The 13,228-nt window shown below is 37.8% G+C and overlaps 1 protein-coding gene across 2 annotated transcripts in view; it reads left to right on the forward strand.

Annotated features, from left to right (window-relative positions):
• The window catches only part of nlgn2a (neuroligin 2a), a 266,646-nt gene that overhangs the window by 117,217 nt on the left and 136,201 nt on the right, over positions 1-13,228 (forward strand). For both annotated transcript variants that reach the window (XM_077227550.1, XM_077227549.1), the window contains exon 2: positions 6,281-7,082. In XM_077227550.1, coding sequence (XP_077083665.1) covers positions 6,611-7,082 — 472 coding nt within the window. In that variant the 5' untranslated portion in view covers positions 6,281-6,610. The remainder of the gene's footprint in view (positions 1-6,280; positions 7,083-13,228) is intronic.

A 13,228-nucleotide genomic window follows, 5' to 3' on the forward strand; every position in this document is an offset into this window, starting at 1 on the left:
AATGCTCTGAACGAGTCATCTGAGCTATCTTTCGCCTGCAGTATTGCTTTTTTCCAGGGCTTAGATGAAGAACCCTATGGCAAGCACTAAAACTGCTGAGTCACTGAATTTTTAAGCTACATATAAACGTGGAGAAACATTAATATTTGATGGGAAGTGTTAAAGAATTTTTTATTTCTACTTTTTTTTAGTTTCTGTCTCAAATGCAATGATCTGGGCTGGAAACAAAATGATTGTTTGGCTACTATACATTCAAACCTTCTGGGAATCCTTCAGTTATCACCATTGTGAGCAAGACAAAAATTAGATACTCACCCTCACGAGTACATGCAAACCTGTTTGACTTTGTTTTGTCTGTAGAACACTTGTCAGTAATGTAGTGATGCATGAATCACCACTCACACAGAAGTAATTTTCAAACCAAGCAGCTTTCTGTTGGTCAACACGGCTAATTCACATGACCAACTTGAAATTACTTTTCAGAACCCAAGCAAACATTTGGACGTTCAATGACCGTTGAAACAACGTCAGTCCGAGACGGTTGACAGTCCCGTCATGGTTGAAAAATAGTTCCAAAATGAAAGTTGAACCGACGTCTTTGACGTCGTCTGACCGTGAATTCCACGTCTTTTCTGGGCGTGAATTCCACGTCTTTTCTGCGCGTCCCTGGACGTCAGAATTAGTCTTCTTCTGGATGTTTATAAGGTGTGTTTCTGCATAAGTGTAGGCATATAAGCCTGCATATAAAATAATAATACACTCATTGTGTAGGTTCTAAAAAGGTCCAAAATCGGTCCAGTCAGACCTAAACTTCTATAACAAGTTATAATCACGTGTAGATCAAACACTTTACTTATACATTTAAGTACTTAATATATTAATATAATGAACTGCATCTGAACATAGGGTTAAGGTTTGAGGCATGTAATTAAGCATAATTTCATACAGTAACTACATGTAACAAGGACACTCTAAAATAAAGTGTTTTCTTATTTTCATTTTAATAGTTCATTATAAATGATCATAAAGATAACAGGATGAACTATAAAGCCACAAAATTCCAAATCACATTTATTTATTTTACGGATTATATAATACAGATTCACCTGGGAAAAAGGAAAAACATGTTCATCACTAGCTCAATTCCATTAATTTAGTTCAGTTTAACAACACTGTCACAAATATCTCCCTTTGTGTAGCATCTTTTTCACCAGAAAAGTTATTTTTTATAACCCCCACCCCCAGCTCTTCCTGGAGCATGTTTCAAGTGTTCCGCAATAGCAGCATCAATTTCCGATTCAGTTGAATTTGGGCTCCACCTCTTCACAGCATCTGATGGAAGAGAATATTACAACAATAAAATGCTTTTATGGTCCTATAAAAAATAGATATATTTTATTTAATGAATGAAAAGTTAAATCAAAATTTATGCATGCGTGCATGTGTATATATATGGTATAATAATGTCAATAAAATATTAAATGCGTGCTAGATAAGTGAAAAAACAGCATTTGTCCACACACACACACACACACACACACACACACACACACACACACACACACACACACACACACACACACACACACACACACACACACACACACACACACACACACACACACACACTTCAATACCACTGAAGTGCCCTTGAGAAAGACCCTTAACTACTGTGTGTAACTGAGAAAGTGAACTGAACATTTCTGATAAAGACAGGTGGGCTGTGATGTCCCCCGAATAGATAAAGGGTACCCAAAAAATTTACATCAATATACATGGAACAAGTGATTTTTTTTGATTGGAATATGCCCCAAATTACCTTGAATTACATGATATAAAGGCGTGGCTTTAAATGGCTTCTTCTCAAGTTGGCCACCACCCCTCATGTTTAACTTAGCCATTAAAGCGTTTGACATCATTCTGTGAAAAAAAATGTTATGATTACTTCACCTTAGAAAAAAACAAAACAAATAAGGTCAACAAATCACAATTAACAGTAAAGTGCAGCATAGCAATTGCATGCAATGTTAAAACATGCACTTTCACAACGACTCATCTATCAACTGCTTTGGTGTAATAATGAATGTCATTCATGGCTTACACTGAAATCATGTTTTGATTTCTTGTTTTCAGTCTGGCTGACTGTCTGAGCCAGTACGGACTTATTAAAACTCCAGAACAATTGATGTGTGACAGATTAAATTCAAGTAATATAAATGGCTGGGTTAATTATGGTTGGTAATCAATATATATTTTCCTTAAATATTTTGCAGCAGTACAAAAATTCAACAATTCAAGGGAAATACCTGTTCATAACTTTGTTAACGCAGTCTCTGATGGAAGATCCACCAATTCTGGTCAGTTGCTGGACCTAAATGTGAAAACAATTGAAATAATGCTAGAGAAAGATAGATGGATATATACACAAATACATATATACATATTTATGTCAAAACTCACGCATATCAACTTTTTATCAACATCTTTAATGTTTTCTTCAAAGACTTTTAGGTCACTCTCAGAATCCATTTTCTTCAGAGTCGCTGTAGACCTGCCAGGGTCCAGAATGCCGACTACTTGCTGAAGTTGATCTTTTAAATCGAACAACATCGCAAACACCTTCCTTTGAAATTCTGAAAGAAAAATGTATTACACGGAAGAACTACAGCCCTCCATAGTAGGTAAATCGTCATATGTTGATCCCTCTGCGAGTGGACTCCCCTCCCCCACCAAGGCTGGCTCCACTGACCCCTCGGATTCAGAGCTGTTACCACGTTCCACTAAGGCATCAACCCTTGCCCTTCGTCGTCTCCACTTCTTTTGGTATTCAGACGAATACAATACGAATTACAAAATATTTTTAACGCAGTTATTGAGAACATACATGTCCAAATCCAGCTAAAAATTTCATTCTAATAAAAATAATAATACATTTTATTTGTATCGCACTTTACATTAGCAATCTCAAAGTGCTACAGAGCATATAGTAAAAATATATATATAAAATTATTATTCAGATCATTTACTTTCTGAAAGAAACTCTCAAAAGACTACATTAATAAGTCACAAAAATAGCTTTGACTATATTATTAAACATACTTTATACTATGGTAAACTGTTGTATAAGTTCAAAGTAACTTTTAGCCTACTAACGTTAGCTAATTTTAACCAAACTAGGTACATTTCAGTTGAAAATGTGGACATCATTTATTTCGGTTCATTCATGTCAAACAAGTAAAACTCAGGCACGTAAATTTAATAATACAAAATGTGCTTACCCAACAGTAGATTTTTAATAATCTCGATACAACTCAATTCCTCCTCTCCTCGTGGTTGTTCCAATTGCTAAAGTTCCGGTGTCTATGGGGAGAACGCGTTAACATCTCGTGAGATCATCTATTTTAGCCAAACTCAGTACATTTCAGTTGACAATGTGGGCATCATTTATTTCGGTTCATTCATGTCAAACAAGTAAAACTCAAGCACGTAAATATAATAATACGAAATGTACTTACCCAACAGTAGATTTTTATTAGTATAGATACAACGCAATTCCTCCTCTCCTCGTGGTTGATCACTGTTCAAGTTCCGGTTTCCGGAGATGAGGAGAACGTGTTAACATCACGTGAGATAATCTGTCTTGTCGCGGGATTTTGTAATATCGCGAGATTACTACATCTTGGCAGCAGTTTCCCAACAGAGTCTGTCTAACTGGTGACCGGATATATTTCTGTTTTACAAAAAAATAACAACAAATACATAAGGTACAACAGGTTGAAATAATGATTAAAATGCGGCTTTGGAATCACGTAACCACAATGGGCACTTCGTATAATTATTTAAACAAGAAAAAGTAAATATATGTACTTTGTATATTAAAAAAGGGTATTTCATAAAGATAATTCATGATTTTTTCTGTTTTGCTTGACTACGTGTAAAAGACGTCTGTGGACGACTATTCACAACATTGACTACACGTGTAAAGGACGTCAGTGGACGTCGTCACAACCTCTTAAAAACTCTGCAAATTAAATTAATTATTGCAGTATTAACCATGCAAGATTAAGCGCAGCTTTATCACAATTGATTTCATAGAGGGTCATGATGGTCTATAAATGCACGTGTAAAAGACGTCGCCAGGTGACGTCTTCTCACAACAGATACACAACACGGTATATATTGAACTACACGTAGCTAAAAGTCAAAATAACAATTATATATGCAACCCCAGAGAACTGTAGACATGTACAAATGTATCAGAAGGCATTTTTAGGAAATGTTCTGTGATACATATTTTTACCGATTAATGCCGTCCTACCGCGACTATTTTTGGCCAGGGACACGACGTTGCCGTCGGACCAATGTTTGCTGGGAATGATTTTTCATCAGTGGGGTCCAAAACAACCATTGAATTTCATTCTACATTCTTCAAAATATATCATTTTGTGTTCTGTAGGGCTGCTCCCTAATTGTCAACTAACCGTTAGTCGACGAGAAGAGGCTTAGTTGACCAAAACTTTATTAGTCGGTTAGTCGTTGGAAAAAAAACTCCGCAGGAAGTGGCGAAGTCACACAGTCCGTGAGGGACAGATCATTAACGGCGACTCCGTGTGCTAATTACAGTATGTTGAGCAGGAAATCCAAACTTTACTTGGCCACTCGCTCTAACGTTAACCTAGATAAATATGCGCTATCATTATGCACGTATCCATGTTTGTGCTGAGTGTTGAAGCTAAAGTATTGGCTGGCGCGACCACTTGCATTTTCTCCTGATAACACCGGAAACAACTTAAAAAACTCTGTCATTATTGGTCATACAGATAAAAGGCTGTTCACACCAAGAGCGATAACTATAACGATAACTAAATTTGCATCCACACCAACGAACGATAACAGTCTGTTTATTCTAAGCTCATGCTCTGTGGTTTCAAAGTGTGTACAACGTCATTGAACATGTTTTGCTGTTCTTGTCGGATATACACGGCTTTAACCAGCAGATGTCCTCAGCATGCTATGTTTTGAGTGAAACTAGTGTAATCAATCTAATAATCTAACAGTGAATTTAGCTGACGAAGTCAATATAGTGGAATAAGAACAACACCTAGTCTTTTTCACCGCAACTTCAAAGGAAGCAAGACAATGTTGTCGAAACGAGCGCTGGGTATCCAAGGTAATACTTCTCACCGTTTATTCAGAGGGTATAAATGATTGTTTTCCATATCCATTTTCTTGAAAAGGGGCTTGACTTGTCAAACAGTGGTGGGATTTTCTGGACCTCAGCTATTAACTTCTCCGCAATGTCGTCTGTCATTTTAAATGTGCGAGCCCTTAAATTAGAATGGATTCTGATTGGCTGTCAGTGTTTTATCGTTCAACAGCTGGGTGAAAAAGTCATTCTGAAAGTGATCCCAACAATATCGTTTCTTTATATCGTTATCGTTATAGCTGTGGTGGGTATTCTTTAATAATAAGTGCGATTTTTAGAATTTTATCATTATCTTTATCGCTATCATCCTTGGTGTGAACATATTAAGACATAATTTGAAACTTTTATTTTTGTAAACTCACAATAACAAGAAAAAAATTGTTTATTGTTTAAATAAATTAAATAAAATTAATTAAACATTAACCGAAACTTAATATAGGCTACTTGCCTCACAAACATGAGAAATATATCTATAGCAACCATGAAATGTCTACTTTTAAACGAACCAACTTAAATCAAAAACAAATACTATGATTATGTAATCCGTATGAAAGATGCATTACTCTCTATAGGTGCGTTCACTACACTGCAGAGGTGACGAGTCCGCATCGTTAGCTTCATCTTTGCAGCCGACACTGTCTCAGAAAACACTAGTTTATTAAATAATTTAAATGTTTCCTTGCTATTTTTTTCGACACAATTAGAATAATTACTTTTGCTGGTAAAAAGTTAGTGCTTCGCTTGAGCGCGGAATAACCATATTGTGCCTGTATTAAAGGTTTAGTATTCCCCCAGTATATATAAAATTAATTTAATGTATTTAAACGTGGGATTAATCGACTAATGGCTTAAATGAGCGACTACTAGTCGACTAGAAAAAATCTCGGTTTGGAATGAGATGGGAGTAAATGATGACAGGATTTTTATTTTTAGGTGAGCTATCCCTGTAATCCAGGTTGCAGCATTCAACATGGTACAAAATAATTCATGTGGTTGACATGTGTATTCAAAGGGTAGCATTTGGTAAATGAAGCTTTGATGACTAACCCTTACTCTTTTTTTTGTTCTTGACAGGACCAGCAATCATCTGCGTGACCTATTTAACTGACCCCATGAGGACAGCTCAGGGAGATGGAACGTAACAGACTTTTCTCTCTTACTCTCTATTGCATTTCCACGATAACTCACCAGGGCTGAGCACAACCTCAGCCCCTCGTCCACCCCAACCCTTCCACTGTCCCCCCATTCCTGTCCTCCCTTTTCTTGCTCCCTGAAAGACCAAATCTGGCAGGACCACTTTTTCGTATTCCATTACAATAGTTTATCTTTCCTTTGCCCTTCACCGGGTACCAAGCAAGGACGTCAATAAACAAGCGAAGCGAAGAAGGAAAGAACGAGACAGTCATGTTTCCGCTCCATGCCTGTAAACGGGATTTGGGCCATGCCCGCAATTCAGAGGCCACCCATGCAATTACTCTTCTCTGTTTGGCACTGTGGATCGCCTTGACATCGTGTCAGCGCATTGATCCTGGCACCAAATATCCCACCGTCACCACAAACTATGGCAAATTGCGTGGGATTAAAAAAGATCTTAACAATGAGATTCTGGGTCCCGTGGAACAGTACCTGGGCATCCCCTATGCCACAGCGCCAATAGGAGACCGTCGCTTTCAGCCCCCAGAAGCTCCCGGGTCCTGGCAGGAAGTGCGTAACGCTACACAGTTCGCCCCTGTTTGCCCGCAGAACGTGCATGGCGTTTTGCCCGAGATAATGCTGCCTGTGTGGTTTACTGACAGCTTGGATGTGGCTGCCACCTACATTCAGAATCAGAGTGAAGACTGTCTCTACCTCAACATCTATGTGCCCACAGAGGATGGTGAGTGTCTGACACAACACGGCTAAGCATTATGGTTATGATAGGGGAATAAAGTGCAACAGTTCCCTCCCACCTTTTCAGCGGCCTTGGTTCCGGAAGTATTTTTTCCGTAGAGATTTTTTTTTAAATGATTTGTTATATAAGCCATGAACCAAACCAACTAGCTACGAGGTAAACCACATTACAAACTTTAATCAGAAGCAAAAAAAAAGTCTTTGAAAATTGGACAAAAACAGCTTTAATGAGGGAAATATCTACAGTCCCATTAGGCACTAGATGCATATAAAACTATTGATTATATATATAAAGAAACAATATAGTTGCAAAATAGGCACATAGTAGTTTGAGAGCATACAGAGACTGACTCTATTACGACATTCGCGGTGCCAGTTTAAAAAGTTATTTTGCCGCTGCCAAATGTGTTTCGATTGTTTGATTGGTAGAGATTTTTTCGCAGAATCATGGGTAATGTAGTGTATTCCACTGTTAAACAATTATTTAAAAAATAATTTTAAAATAATACAGGCTGATGGCTTCAACAATAGCATAAACCATCAATTAACAACCTCGTAGATCACTGTAGTTCTAAAGGTTATAAGTTATCATTTAAAAATCAATTCCCCTATGGAGAAAATGAATTGGGTTTTTTACTTCCAAAACCCGACTGTTGCACTCTATATGAATACTATAGAATAGCATTACATGGGGAGCTTCATAGTACATACCACTATACTTAAATATAGATCACCCAAAAATGAAAATTGTCTTCTTTACTCATTACACTTTACTGTTGTTACAAAATTGTATGACTGACATTCTTCTGTGGAATACAAAAGAAGATTTTAGTGTTTTTTTGTCCATACAATGAAGTTAATGGGGTCCTGTGTTGTTTTGGACTCCATTGACTTTCACTCTATGGATAGAAACAAACATTGTTAGAAAAAAGAAAGTCTTGCAGGTTTGAAACATCATGAGGGTGAGTAAATAATGGCGGAATTAAATTTTTTGCCTGAACTTCCTCTTTAACACTACAAAATGCCATATAATGCAAAGGAAAGTCAGTTTTTGCCTTTGAACTACAGTGCACCTTGACTAAGGACATGTCCTTGCCTTCTACCAGTTATGATCAGTCCACTGCACTCTGGATCAGGACTTGTCAGGATTAGTTTACCCTATGATTCACTTTAAGAGTGAGGCCAGCTGGAAAGACTAAAGCGTTCTGGGAAATTACTTATGCTCCAGTATAAGGCATACATTTACAACAAATTGCGGTAAATTGATGGAGTTAACAAACCAAATAAGTGACTGACTTTTTAGGCTGAGGTAAAACCCATCAACATGTGTCTTTTTTTCTTCTCCTCTTCCAGTCCTTTTTTTCGGGGTCTTTTTTTTTTCTTTTGAGAGAGAGCAAAGTGGACAGATACTCTCAGAGGATGGAAAGAGCTGATTTCGAAGAGGTGTTTTTCTCTCACAATTAAGGTTCCAGCCGCCAAGTTGCCCAGAGAAAGTAATTATTGACATCAGCTGTAAATTGCTATTTCAGAGCCCTTTTTGCTTCTTTCCTCTCAGATTTGACCTCTTTTGGTATCCAGTGTAGGTGTTTTGTGTTTACAATGGTAATTGTCTTATTTAAGCAATTCTTTCAATGAGGAAAGAGTGCTTTGTAATTTTCAACTCATATTGAGGAAAAATTCATCAAGCTTATTACTGTACCTCAGTATGTTCACTACACAAACCAAATGCATAAGGCCAGATTTAATAAAGGATTTACTAATGACACGCAGTGAAACTTAGCGCTGATAAGGCGTAGACAGTTATTTTTTATAATATATACATTTATAGGATTTTCCCTTTCAAACGCAAAATTTATGGAAAGAGAGTATTTAAATGAATCAAGCAAGGTGATATACTAAGGTTTGCGCTAGTCAATTTACTGGTATTTGCACCCTTATTCAACACCCCAAAAAGCATGTTTTAAACGGTACAGTAAATCGGTACTGTGAATTTCCACTGTGTCTGTATTCTTTAATTTGCCGTCAGTAGATCACATGCAGAACTTTCCTTTCCCATCAGCGCTTTTTTGGGAATTGCACGCCCACGCTAATTTGTCCTGTTTAGTAAATCTGACCCATAGTGGCTTTCACATTGTTTAATGCCTCATGGCACATCCGCATACTGCAGCACAATGCTGTCAAACTGAACATAGGCATGTGAGCGCGTGTTTAAAGCAAAGATGCCAGTGTTATTTTCTTGTCTCTTTTTATTCTTCCCTTTTTCCTTTTCTCTCTCATTCTGTCTTCCAACACTCATTTTCATCCCACATTATCTCTTTTTGTGCACCATGTGTCTTTCACAAAGCCCCTTGCAAAATCTGTCGATTCCTGGATCCCCAAATGTGCCAGTTCCCATTTTCCCAAATTCCATTTAATCCATTCAGTCTCTCACAAGCCGACTTGCAATCCTGAGCATCAGAGTCACTATTTAGAATAAAATACGTTATCCAATGCATCATTTTTCTGCTGTAAATGGTGCATCAATGCATACTGTAAATGTAGAGTATAAATTAGGGGTGTAACAGTAAGTCACAGTTTTGGGGTCACGGTTCAATACGAGTTTGGTACAACAGGAAAAAGCAACAAATTCCCAATGCTAGGTTTCCTTTCATTTATTTTGAACAGACAGTAGTGCAAATTACAGTTTGTTCCACCTGGCGGCATTTAGTCTCCTAGTTTGTACAGTACAGCCTTTTTTAGTGTATTAAGCACTAAGCAGTAAACTGAATGCACTCCCGCATAGGTCATAGTTTTGTAGGGCTGATAGAAAATAAATAAAAAGGTATTTGGTCACAATCAGCTACAAAACTGAAAAGCATCTCTGGTGTTATAAAAGTACAAAATAAATAGAATAATAAAAAATAAAACTTGTGCAGAGATTAGTTTTCTTTACCTGTAAGAGTTCATTAACAATGGCGGATGTACAGTTCAATATTACACACACTCTCTCTCTCTCTCTCTCTCTCTCTCTCTCTCTCTCTCTCTCTCTCTCTCTCTCTCTCTCTCTCTATATATATATATATATATATATATATATATATATATATATATATATATATATATATATATATATGTATGTATATACAGTGCTTAGCATAAGTGAATACACCCATGCTAAAGTTGACTAAAAAGAGGAATAAATAATCATCTTTTGGAAGTTGATTTTAATGCCTTAATTAAAAAAATTAGGAAAAATCCAACCTCTAAGGACGGGTTGCTTAAGTCAGGACACCCCTATGTTAAATTCCCATAGAGGCGGGCAGATTCTTTTTTTAAAAGGCCGGTTATTTCATGGATCCAGGATACTATGCATCCTGATAAAGTTTCCTTGGCCTTTGGAATTAAAATAGCTCCACACCATCACACACCCTTCACCAAACCTAGAGATTGGCATGGTTTTATTTCAGTTAGCCTAATAGCTGGTTTAATTTGCATTGAGAGATGATCTTTTGGAAAGTGCCCCATGCCAATCTCTAGGTTTGGTGATGGGTGTGGGGCAATTTTAATTCCAAAGGCCACGGAAACTTTATCAGGATGCATAGTATCCTGGATCCATGAAATAACTGGCCTTTAAAAATAAAACTGCCTGCCTCTATGGGAATTTAACAGAGGGGTGTCCTGACTTATGCCCCCTGTATTTTAAGGAAGAAAATTTATTTATTTACAATACATTATTCATTCATTAATTTTTTTGATTAAGGCATTAAGATCAATTTCCAAAAGATGATTTTTATTCCTCTTTTTAGTCAACTTTAGCATGGGTGTATTCACTTATGCTAAGCACTGTATATACAGTGTGTGTGTGTATATATATATATATATATATATATATATATATATATATATATATATACTGCAGTGCAGATGTACAGATTTCCTCTGTTACAGAAGTGTTTGCACGCTGTGCTGCAGTTGATCCATGTGAGAGTTAGAAGAGGGGGTGGACAGGAGATCAAAGCTTCTACATCACTTACTTGGGGACCATCTTGGCCCCCCACTGCCCCAGGCAACTTATACTGCAGTATATAGTCTCATTATTTATCTCTCTTTTGTTCTTGTTCCTCTGACTATATATAGTGTCATCTGTTACAGCCTGTTTTAGAGAAAGCTAAAGCAGAATTCTTCATTTTTTGATGCCACGATAAGTGCTTTTTATGTTGTTATATTTAATTATATCTCTCTAATTACCAAGGCTACATTTATTTGATCAGAAATACAGTAAAAAAACTAAAATATTATCAATTAAACTGTTTTCTTTTTTAATACTTTTTTTAATTAAATGTTTTAATTCCTGTGATCAAAGCTGAATTTTCAGCATCATTACTCCAGTCTTCAGTGCCACATGATCCTTCAGAAATCATTCTAATAAGCTGATTTGTTGCTATTATAATATAATTTTATAAAATTATATAAAAATTATAATTAATATAAAATTATAATATAATAACATTTAATATTGTTATCAATGTTGAAATAGTTGCTTACTATTTTTGTGGAAACCGTGATTGCATTTTTCAGGATTCCTTCATGAATAGAATTTTCAAAAGAACAGCATTTATTTGAAACAGAAATATTTTTGCAACAGTGTAGGAGTATTTACTCTGTTGATCAATTTAATTCATCCTTGGTGAATGAAAAAATATAAATAAAAAAACTGACCCCAAACTTTTGAAAATGCCATTTTCTGCAGTAGTCATTTGCCTTCTGCAACAATAGATAATTTTCTTTAAAAGCCTACATTTTTATAATTGCTTCCTCTTGCTCTTGTCCGGTGGGAAGAAAGTATCAGGATCCTGTGGGAGTTGTTTGAAGCCTCGAGGTGGATGGTCAATCAGAGGCATGTGTGAGCAGGACTGATGGGTTGTGTTCCCTTTCAGTCGCTCACGTTCGACGTAGTCGACGTGTCGACTAATTGGGATCCCGCTTAGGGAGCCTGTCATCTTCGAGTACTGTTAAAACGAGCCAATGCACATTGGCGTGCGTGAAATGCATCACACACTCCGCCCCCGCAGCACGGGTATAAATACGGAAGTGGATGCACGCACTAGTTGTCTTTCGCCTCGGAGTCGATCGGTCTTCATGTCGATGTCTCTGAAGAGTGTTGTTATATTACAACGAGCAAGCGTGTCTGTGTTCTTCTGAAAGACTCTCCCAGTGCTGGTGGTTCTACAGCGTGAGTGCAGCGGTGATCGCGAGCTTCTGAGCTCTCAACTGCTGTTTAAACAGAATAATTTTTGTGTGTTTTTTGACGGTTGGTTAGAGGGTAAAGAAGTTTCAGTTCACTGTTCAGTGTTGCCGTGGTCATTCACCTGTGTGCTCCGGCACTGGTGACGGGTCCGATTTCCTGAAAGAGCAACACGGGTGCATTTGCGTCTTTTTCTGGATGTCATTCCATCCGTGCGTTTCTGGATGCAGTCGTTCCCTGTCCCCCTCTGATGATCACAGTGGTTGCATCCCGTGTAAAAAAAAAAGAAGAAGAATGTATTATATATATATATATATATATATATATATATATATATATATATATATATATATATTCAGCACGCTGAAGCAGCTTTTGTGGATAGTTCATGCTCCCATTGCGAGAACATGACTATCGTGGTGTTGAGATAAAGACTCGCCTTCATGCGTGAAGGTGGAGTCCCCATTACCACGCCCTGCTACGGCGCCATGTGGGATGGGTGATCGGAGGATCATAGTGAGGCTTCTCCGCCCGGTAAGCAATCCCTTTGGGCCCCTCACTCCTCTATCACACCACAGCCGGTCGAGCCCCCGTTGAGTGCGCTGGTCTCTCTGTAATGGACCGACCAACCGTTTCATTCGGTGCTCCTCAAGAGGACAGGATCCTGATGCAGCATCGGAGGGTGAGCTGACCTTTGGAAATGATGACTCGGCTGCGTTATCTCCCACTGGGAGTTTAACGTTGCCCGAGCCAGATCCAGAAATGTCAGCTATGCTGAAATGGGCCACTGAGGCTGTCGGGCTTGAGTGGAATCCTCCACCGGGTCCCGAACAGTCTCGGTTGGATGATTGGTTTCTCAGAGCGGGCCACGCTGGTTCTCAGCTTTCCGCCCCAGTGCCTTTCTTTCC

Source organism: Siphateles boraxobius, unplaced genomic scaffold (genome assembly GCF_051911475.1).
Source record: "Siphateles boraxobius isolate OS27281-9 unplaced genomic scaffold, OSU_SipBor_1 130, whole genome shotgun sequence".
Classification (NCBI taxonomy): Eukaryota; Metazoa; Chordata; class Actinopteri; order Cypriniformes; family Leuciscidae; genus Siphateles; species Siphateles boraxobius.